The 10849-nt window shown below is 40.9% G+C and overlaps 1 protein-coding gene across 1 annotated transcript in view; it reads left to right on the top strand.

The window, feature by feature from the left end:
- The first annotated feature begins 225 nt into the window (after window positions 1-225).
- The window catches only part of tent2 (terminal nucleotidyltransferase 2), a 36963-nt gene continuing 26339 nt past the window's right edge, over window positions 226-10849 (top strand). Inside the window, exons 1-9 of the mRNA XM_024418421.2 lie at window positions 226-412; window positions 629-825; window positions 5644-5757; window positions 5934-6177; window positions 6364-6478; window positions 6568-6659; window positions 7634-7697; window positions 8251-8317; window positions 8667-8743. Of these exons, the coding sequence (XP_024274189.1) occupies window positions 683-825; window positions 5644-5757; window positions 5934-6177; window positions 6364-6478; window positions 6568-6659; window positions 7634-7697; window positions 8251-8317; window positions 8667-8743 (916 nt within the window). The 5' untranslated portion in view covers window positions 226-412; window positions 629-682. The remainder of the gene's footprint in view (window positions 413-628; window positions 826-5643; window positions 5758-5933; window positions 6178-6363; window positions 6479-6567; window positions 6660-7633; window positions 7698-8250; window positions 8318-8666; window positions 8744-10849) is intronic.

Here is a 10849-nt window from a genome sequence, read left to right as displayed (position 1 = left end):
TTTACATCTCCATTTCACATAGATAGTAGGAAGCTTCCTTGTAAATGGGTCAAATGTTGCCCCCTTGGTAGCTAGAGGTAAATAATACAAATGCTGAGCCCTTCAGTGACTGGAGGTGCCATGCAGTGTGTAATCTTCATATAGGTTTAACCCTTCTGAATAGGAATTTTAAAACATTTTTGTAGTTTACACGCAATTACCGGTAGTGCACTTTTACGATGGTCCCTAAATCACCAGAGGCCAAGAAAACATCCTATTGCTTCCTAATTGTCTCTGTTAAGGGAAGAGTTCGAATATCGGTAAACACAAAGGGGTTACCTAGCTCTGTACCATCATCTGATTCTATATATCACTCATCATCCTAGAACCTTCTGCACGAGAGCTATTGACGAGCAAACTCCGAATCTCCAAAGTAAACATGTTTTTACTGCAATAATTTTTTTCTCCAGCCTAACAGATGATGTTGATGCAGAGACTCAAAAACAGACTAACAAGTGAAACTGCTAACGTTAGCTTACTAGCTAGCTAACGTCACCTAACTTAGCATAACTAGCTTGCTAGCTAAATGATAAAAATATTTAGGACTGCTGGCTAAGATCTTGGCGTTGTTTCTTGGTACTTCATCTAGCCTGAGACCGATACACCGAGGCACAGTTGATGTTGGACATCCGTGAGCAGCAACATGTACCCCAGCGCTGCGCCAGCGGGATGCCCGCCCTACAACTCCAAAAACGGGCACGGTAATGGACTCTACCCGCTACCTCAGGCCTTCCTTCAACATCACCAGCAACTAGCTGAGGCTCCACGAAACATCGCTAACACAAAGTAAGGCAATCCCATGGAATAATGTTGCTGTGTGGGTCTTTCTATGTATGTATGTCCGTGTAGACTAAAGAGAACACGTTTTTAAAGAAATTGAACAGAGGTTTTGTATACTTTTTAAGCCGGTAGTTCTGAAAGCAGTGCTCGAGTCTAAAAGTGTCCTCGAAATTGTGTATAAGGTCATTGTTCTTGAGCCCCCTGTAAGCATGTGCACAAAAACACTGCTGTGCATGATGGGCTAGCCCCGCAAACTCATGGGACAATACTGTGCCCATTGAATTAGGATTTAGTATACTAGCGAGTATATAAACCTCCATTATGATGGTCCAAAGGTCAGCCATGTTGGTAAGGGAGTTGGTCGACCATGGTTTGCCAGTGCTGTGATAAGTTGTTTGGTAAAACAATGAATGTGAAGAATGTATCTGCACTCTGTGTGTTAGCTAGCCAATCCGTTTTAGAAAATGATTCCATACATTTTTCAAATTAACTGCCAATATACCAACATTTCATTCAAACAATCCACAGCCATACACTGGCTCAAATCAGTTGAGGATAGGACTTAGATAAGTTGTAAATGCAACAAGTACTGATATTGTATCATAATAACACTAACAGCTTTAAAAGGAAACCAAATCTGAGACATATATGATCTGTTTATGTATATTTTAGAGGCTATGTATACAGAACATATGTATAAAACGTGAATAAACTGTATTTATAATTATATGACAATATTTTAGGTTGGCTATAATGCCATTACACAATTTCCGATACATCACTTGCCTTTTATTTTCCTGCACACAGTACATTCAGAAACTATTCTGTTATGTTACAGCCTGTGTGTAATGTATGTGTGTGTATGTACAGTACCAGTCAAAGTTTAGAGACACCTTTATTTTTACTATTCTCTACATTGTAGAATATTAGTGAAGACCATTGGCTACGGGTTGCGCTGTTTTGCGGCTATGAACGATGGACTTGACGATGGACCCGTTAGGCTCTGACAAAGATTTCAAGGCTTTCCCTGGTTGTGACCATGAATAATGCCCCCCTACCTCCTCACGACAAACTTTTATCTTCCAAAGACGCACGGTTTTGCATCTTGACAAATTATTTAACTAGTACACACATCATGAAAGTAGGAGAGATGGACAGTAGCTCCCACTATGTATGTGTGAGATGTTTTTAGGTATGACCATGTTTTATGTTTTACTACTCATTACTGCTGTAACCTGTCTAGATAAAGAGCGCTAGGCTGAAAGCGTCAATTAACACAGATACAGATTGCTAGAGTTTTTACCGCCCAGCCTTTCTTCCTAACATTTTATATTACATTTTAAAGACTGATGCCACTGTTCTTAAAGCTTTTCAGCTGGACATGTCTCTAATCTTACCTTGTTCTATCAGCACTTGAATTGGTTGGTTTTCACAACTCCATCCCGTCAACCGGGCCAGGCTTCACAACCTGAAAAATAAGGACTATTACAAAATGCTGTGTAACAATAGACCTACTGATAGTGTTCTTGGTTTGTGGCAACGCAGTTCTGTCTCTGCAGCTGTGGATTGGTGGTGCAGCAGGAGTGTTGAGTTGCGATAAGTGTGCAGTCTGGTAAAGTGCAACTAGATGGTTAAACAGAGCACTTCCTGCAACACAGGAGCAGAGGCTTCAGACTACTGGTACTGAGTGGTTCAACACCATTTTTGGAGTGAAGAAAAGTGCTAAAGTGAGGTGGACACACAGTTGAAGTCGGAAGTTTACATACACCTTCGCCAAATACATTTAAACTCAGTATTTCACAATTCCTGACATTTAATCCTAGTAAATATTCCCTGTCTTAGGTCAGTTAGGATCACCACTTTATTTTAAGAATGTGAAATGTCAGAATAATAGTAGAGTGATTTATTTCAGCTTTTATTTCTTTCATCACATTCCCAGTGGGTCAGAAGTTTACATACACACAATTAGTATTTGGTAGCATTGCCTTTAAATTGTTTAACTTGGGTCAAGACTCATTTGCGAACAAGCTTTAACTTCCTGACTGATGTCTTGAGATGTTGCTTCAATATATCCACATAATTTTCTTTCCTCATGATGCCATGTATTTTGTGAAGTGCAGCAGTCCCTCCTGCAGCCATGCACCCCCACAACATGATGCCGCCACCCCTGTGCTTCACGGTTGGGATGGCGTCTTCGGCTTGCAATCTTCACCCGTTTTCCTCCAAACATAACAATTGTCATTATGGCCAAGCAGTTCTATTTTTGTTTCATCAGACCAGAGGACATTTCTCCAAAAAGTGTGATCTTTGTCCCCATGTGCAGTTGGAAACCGTAGTCTGGCTTTTTTATGGTGGTTTTGGAGCAGTGGCTTCTTCCTTGCTGAGCTGCCTTTCAGGTTATGTGGATATATAGGACTCGTTTTACTGTGGATATAGATACTTTTGTACCCGTTTCCTCCAGCATCTTCACAAGGTCCTTTGCGGTTGTTCTGGGATTGATTCACACTTTTTGCACCAAAGTACGTTAATCTCTCGGAGACAGAATGCGTCTCCTTCCTGAGTTTTATGACGGCTGCGTGGTCCCATGGTGTTTATACTTGCGTACTATTGTTTGTACAGATGAACGTGGTACCTTCAGGCGTTTGTAAATTGCTCCCAAGGATGAACCAGACTTGTGGAGGTCTACAATTTCTTTTCTGAGGTCTTGGCTGATTTTTGATTTTCCCATGATGTTAAGCAAAGAGGCACAGAGTTTGAAGGTAGGCCTTGAAATACATCTGAAGGTACACCTCCAATTGACTCAAATGATGTCAATTAGCCTATCAGAAGCTTCTAAAGACATTACATAATTTTCTGGAATTTTCCAAGCTGTTTAAAGGCACAGTCAACTTAGTGTATGTAAACTTCTGACCCACTGGAATTGTGATACAGTGAATTATAAGTGGAAAAAAATCTGTCTGTAAACAATTGTTGGAAAAATGGATTTGTGTCATTCACAAAGTAGATGTCCTAACTGACTTGCCAAAACTATAGTTTGTTAACAAGAAATTTGTGGAGTGGTTGAAAAACTAGTTTTAATGACTCCAACCTAAGTGTATGTAAACTTCCCGACTTCAACTGTATATGGCGTCGTGTCGGCAAGCGGTTTGCTCCACATGGTGGGATTATGGTATGGGCAGGCATATGTTATGAACAATAAACACAATTGCATTTTATCGATGGGAATTTTAATGCACAAAAATACAATGACGAGATCCTGAGGCCCATTTCTTTAAGGTATCTGTGACCAACAGATGTATATCTGCATTCCCAGTAATGTCAAATCCATAGATTATGGCCGAATTTATTTATTTCAATTGACTGATTTTTGTCACATGAACTGTAACTAATTAAAATCTTAAATTGTTGCATGTAGCGTTTATATTTTTGTTCAGTATATATTTAGGCTAGTTACGTTATTTATTTATTTTACCTTTATTTAACTAGGCAAGTCAGTTAGGAACAAATTCTTATTTTCAATGACGGCCTAGGAACAATTCCCTGTAACAGTAAACATATACAGGAAACAAAAGGCGACTGGAGATCAAAATAACCAAAACATAATTTTCGACCCACATCATCAGTTAAGCAATGCCAGCCTACCATAAACATGTTTCCTGACTATTGAGATTGTTCAAATATGTGTTATGTACTTGTTATTTTCTGAAAAGATGCAAATGATAAAAATAACATTTTGTCACCTTTTTGGGCCCTCACCAGTTTGCATCACTGCAGGTAAACCAAAGCATGGGTTGCTGTTGTACTTTGTCTATACACTGCTTACAGCAGGGATCATCAACTAGATTCAGCCGCGGGACATTTTTAATTTTTGTTGTTGAGCATATGGTCAGGGGGCCGCAACATATATACAAATAATATGTAAACTGCTAATTGACTGCAAGAAGCCCAAACCAATATAAAGGGGGGCAAATGGAATCCTGCGGGCAGCCAGTTGGGGAATCCTGGTTTACAGGTTAAGGGAACCAATATGTCATTTTGTACTTTGGATGAACCATTGAGTGGTGGTGGGTTATTTTAAAATTAATCACAGAATACCAGGAACAGCCCCATCTTCCTGTCAGAATCTGGTAATATCAGGATGTAAGATGGGACATAAACCTAACAACTTCAATGACTAATTTCTCTGAACAGGGTAAAAAAAACGATCACAAATTCACTGAGCCGCAGCTCCATACTACTTGTCAAACTTGTTGGGTTGGGATTGGTGTGGGTGGTCTGTGGCTTTTGACAATTTCTTTGGAATCCTCATGTTTCACACATTGTTAGAATATTTTGGGGTCCAAATCAGATTTCATCTACTATATTTATTGAATATTATGATTCATAAAATTTAAAATGCACAATTTGTGTGAAATCAATTAGAAACATTTCTCAGAGATCTAATTATATTTCAACAAAATGTTGCAGGAATGCTAATCTTATCTGTTTCTTACTACACAAACGATTTCGGGAACTATCTGAGATGGTGGGTGTCATGACATGCTGAAATGACATGGAAAGACCCTAAAGTATTATCAAAGACTTTCCAAACCTGGGTCTGCTGCAGACTACTTTTCCTGTTTCCTCAGCTGACAAATCACTTCTTTTCCTAACCGTGTTAAAATTAATCCTGCATTTGTGCCATATGTGCGCAACCAATACAGAATCAAATGCATTCTCTTTAGTCTGTATAGCTACTTGTATGTACTTGATCTCTTTGCTCTGTTTATCGACTACTGAGATATTTCATGCTGGTGTGTTAGCCTATTCTCACTGTGTGTGTAGTTTCCATGGTCGGACCCTGCCTGCAGGTCCTTCAGATATTCCCCTATATGATTGGAAGCCAAGTCCCAGCACCCCACCTGGTCCTCATGCATCTGCACTGGCCAACGGGAGGAAGTAAGGCTTGTTTATTCTTTCTCTGTTTTCTTCTATCTGCCCTATTTCATTAGCACAGGCACCATTTCCAAATGTTAGACCTGAAATGTTGCAGTTTCCTAAAGTGTGTGTGTGTGTCTTTCTCTCCTGTGTGTGTGTGTGTGTGTGCTCCTGTGTCTTCTCCCTTTGTATACTAGGAGGCACAGTGGAGACCACAGCCCGTATAATTTAAAGAGGCAGCACTTCAGTTCCCCTGTCCCCCATTATGGCAGTCCTCCTGCTGTCGGCACCTCTCCCTCTGTATCCCGCCCTGGCCCCAGGGAAACACAGTCTACCCTAATCCAGCACTCCCCTCTCAGCCCCCAACCGTCTGCCCCACGGATGCCCCCCCTGTGGGGAGAGAACCCTCGTAGCTCACTGCAGGCTTATGCCAAGGACAAGGTAAGCCTCAGGATCATGATAATAAAACATATTATGTGTAGCGGTTTTCTTTTTATCCAACCCGGGCGTTTACATTCACGTTCACATGGATATACACAAACAAATAGAGATGATGGGAAAACAGGTCCCAGTTGGAAAGCCCGTGTGTGTATCAGCACAAATGCTGTGAGTTGTTATGTCTCTCAGCTGAGTGGTCAGATGGTGGAGCTTTTTGAGGCATGCCAGCAGCAGTCGACTGACCTGGAGAGGAAGGAGCTGTGCAGAGCTCAACTACAGAGAGAGATCCAGAGACTCTTCCCATGTATGTAACACACACAGACACACACTAAATCATCCTACTGTCATAATTATCTACACCCCCACCCCTCTCTCTCTCTCTCTCTCTCCCAGTGGTGAGGTTGTACCTGGCTGGTTCTTCTCTAAGTGGTTTCGGCAGCAGGAACAGTGATGCTGACCTCTGTTTGGTCATCCAAGCAGCACCAGTGAGTGTGTCAATTACTTGTAACAGACACAAACCAGATCTCCATCCAACCATTTAATGCGGATGAATTACCTGAAGCATAAAAAAGTCACAACAGGCCTGGTGGAAACAGGAAATTTGTGGGTAAAATGTCCTAATGTCAACAACACAAAATACGCTAGACAAGGGTGGATAATCTTTTTGTCGTGAAATTGAGTATGCGACAATTGTGGTAGAAACACCTTTATGTGCAAATGTTGATATAATAACCATAATTTTGAGGTAAACTTGGAAGTAAATATGTTATGTTGTAGGCCTATCACCACAATGTGGAAAAGCATGAGTTTATAGGCAGATTAAACAAGTTATGATGAACTTCACATGGTGGTTAAGTGCATGGTGATCATGCAAATTTCCAATAAATATCGAAGGTAGGCTATTATTTGAATGCTGGTGACATGATGATCGGTGCTTTATCAAATATAATGATTTTGCACTTAGCCTATCTTCTCATATAACCTACCCTGTCCACTTTATCAGCGAACTCTTCTCTAAAAAGCATGCGCCAAAACCAGATTGGGCACATTTGCTGGTACATGGGAACTTAAGCGCAAAAGTGTTTTAAATGTGCACTATGTCCTCACACACAGCTTTTGATGGAAACACACCTCGTGGTAAAATGCACATATGGTTTTTATGCAGATTTTTTGAATATTTACCTGAAGATCTGTCACCAATTGGTTGGAACCCTAGCTACAGACATATTAGCAAAGACGTGACATCAGTCAAAACACCTCAAAACAAGACATTGTGAAACGATCCACCTACAGTTCGCAACATGGCAGCTTCTTGTCATTGTTGCTAGCTATCTGACCATCTAGAATCACAACAACACACAGACCTCTGCCCCATTGAAGCGTGCGCATCGTTTTTGCGACTATCAGCTAACCCGTCTATCTTTCTGTGAATATAATGCCCATTGTCTGTCTCTGTCAGGTGGACCAGAGGAATGATGCTGTGTATGTACTCAGTCTCATTCAGCAGCTCTTCTACAGACTCTGTGAGTACTACCGCTGCTGTTTAAGCACATTTCAGCTTTGTCTCTCAATACTCTTCATCAGCTTCCTTGTTTCCTCTCCCTTTCTCCGATCCATTATGAATACTAGTACAGTACCAGTCAAAGGTTTGGACACCTACTCATTCAAGGGTTCTTCTTTATTTTTACAATGTTCTACATTGTAGAATAATAGTGAAGACATCAGAACTATCACATATGGAATCATGTAGTCACCAAAAACGTGTTAACTTTTGACTGATAATGTATAAGGTTCTGCTTTATTGTTTACACCATATGGCTTTCACCTGTCAGATCGGTGGGCTTGGCCCATCTTGTTCCATGAGTTTGTGTATTAATGATAAAGGAGCAGCTGCATTTATCCTCAGTGGCCTCTAGAGGGCTCTAGTTCCCTGGTGAAGCCAGAGTGATTGATATATATAGAGATGTAGGTAAACTAAACACACACAATGGTCTTCACTTTAGGTAGTCATAGTAACGAAAATATGTGTGCAAGGTCTTGTGGAGTTGAGGAATATGTGTGTGTTCTGGTCCACAGCGTACATAGAGAGACCGCAGCTGATCCGAGCCAAGGTCCCCATCCTCAAATTCAGAGACAAAGTCAGGTGGGTGGAAACTTTATCAATCAATCACAATTTATTTGTCTTTTTGATTTTCATAAACACATTTAGGCTTAGCAGGCAGAGGCAACACTGGCAAGGAAAGACTCCTTGAGAGGAAGAGTAGAAACCTTGTGAACAACCAGACTCTTGAGGTGAAGCCAGTATTTCTCTGGCTGACTGGGTATAAGCGTATAGGTCCTCCTTCACACAATACGGCTGTGCATCAAACATTTCTTTACAGACAGAAATATGTACATGTTACTAATGGTCCACAGTAGAACAGTGCATGGGCAATGGACTATATCAAGCCTCAATAAAAAATGTATTTATCTCTTCCTCTCTCTTTCTCCAGTGGAGTCGAGTTTGATCTGAACGTAAACAACACTGTAGGGATCAGAAACACCTTCTTGCTGAGGAGTTACGCCTACGGTTAGGTCACACACACAACACCCACCACTGCTTAACTGTCACCACTCACCTTTCACCCTCTTCCAGCTACTGGTTAAACTAAATCATTAGTTTGTGCATGTGGTTGACATTAAAACTGGGGATCTAAGCGGTGTGGCTATTCTCCTCTTTTTTTTTCAGTGCATTCCCTTACCCTTTTCCACGTTTTGTTACGTTACACGCAGTCTTATTCTAAAATTGGTTAAATACATTTTTTCCCCTCATCAATCCACACACAATACCCCATTGCAAATGTATTAAAAACAAAAAACAGATACCTTATTTACATACGGTACCAGTCAAAAGTTTGGACACACCTACTCATTCAAGGGTTCTTCTTTTTTTTTACTATATTCAGAACTATGAAATAACACGGATATGGAATCATGTAGTAACCAAAAACGTGTTAATCAAACTATATTTTAGATTGTTCAATGTAGCCACCCTTTGCCTTGATGACAGCTTTGCACAATCTTGGCATTCTCTCAACCAGCTTCATGCTTTTCCAACAGTCTTGAAGGAGTTACCACATATGCTGAGCACTTGTTGGCTGATTTTCCTTCTCTCTGCGGTCTAACTCATCGCAAACCATCTCAATCCCTGACAGTGTCACCAGCAAAGCACCATCACTCCTGCTTCTCCATGCTTCACTGTGGGAACCACACATGCAGAGATTATCTGTTCACCTACTCTGTGTCTCACAAAGACACGGCGGTTGGATCCAAAATATCTCAAATTTGGACTCATCAGACCAAAGGACAGATTTCCACTGGTCTAATGTCCATTGCTCGTGTTTCTTGGCCCAGGCAAGTCTCTTCTTATTGGTGTCCTTAGTAGTGGTTTCTTTGCAGCAATTTGACTATGAAGGCCTGATTCACACAGTCTCCTCTGAACAGTTGATGTTGAGATGTCTGTTACTTGAACTCTGTGAAGCATTTATTTGGGCTACAATTTCTGAGACTGGTAACTCTAATGAACTTATCCTCTGCAGCAGAGGGTCTACTTTTCCTGTGATGGTCCTCATGAGAGCCAGTTTCATCATAGCGCTTGATGGTTTTTACGACTACACTTGAAGAAACTTTCAAAGTTCTTGAAATTCATGTCTTAAAGTAATGATGGACTGTCGTTTCTCTTTGCTTATTTGAGCCATCATATGGACTTGGTCTTTTACCAAATAGGGCTATCTTCTGAATACCACCCCTGCCTTGTCACAACACAACTGATTGGCTCAAACTCGTTAAGAAAGATAGGAATTTCACAAATGACCTTTTAACAAGGCACACCTGTTTAATGAAATGCATTCCAGGTGACTACCTCATGAAGCTGATTGAAAGAATGCCAAGAGTTTGCAAAGCTGTCATCAAGGCAAAGGGTGGCTACTTTGAAGAATCTCAAATATAAAATATATATAACGCTTTTTTAGTTACTACATGATTCCTTATTTGTTATTTCGTAGTTTTGATGTCTTCACTATTATTCTCCAATGTAGAAAATAGAAAAAATAAAGAAAACTTACTTACCCCTTACAGTATACTTACTGGTACTGTAAGTATACTGTAAGGGGCGGCAGGTAGCCTAGTGGTTAGAGCATTGTGCCAGTAACCGAAAGTTTGCTGGATTGAATCCCCAAGCTGACAAGGTAAAAATCTGTCGTTCTGCCCCTGAGCAAGGGGGCAGAAGTCGTGGATATCAATTATTGCAGCCCCCCGCACCTCTCTGATTCAGAGGGGTTGGGTTAAATGCAGAAGACACATTTCAGTTGAATGCATTCAGTTGTACAACTGACTAGGTATCCCCCTTTCCGCTATTCAGACCCTTTGCTATGAGACTCGAAATTGAGCTCAGGTGCATCCTGTTTCCATTGATCATCCTTGATGTTTCTACAACTTGATTGGAGTCCACCTGTGGTAATTTCAATTGATTGGACATTATTTGGAAAGGCACACACCTGTTTATATAAGGTCCTACAGTTGACAGTGCATGTCAGAGCAAAAACCAAGCCATGGGGTCGAAGGAATTGTCTGGAGAGCTCCGAGACAGGATTGTGTCGAGGCACAGATCTGGGAAAGGATACCAAAACATTTCTGC

The sequence above is a fragment of the Oncorhynchus tshawytscha genome, linkage group LG04 (assembly GCF_018296145.1).
Source record: "Oncorhynchus tshawytscha isolate Ot180627B linkage group LG04, Otsh_v2.0, whole genome shotgun sequence".
Lineage (NCBI taxonomy): Eukaryota > Metazoa > Chordata > Actinopteri > Salmoniformes > Salmonidae > Oncorhynchus > Oncorhynchus tshawytscha.
The sequence above is the reverse complement of the archived record's forward strand: the minus strand, read 5'-3'. Positions and strand labels throughout refer to the sequence as shown.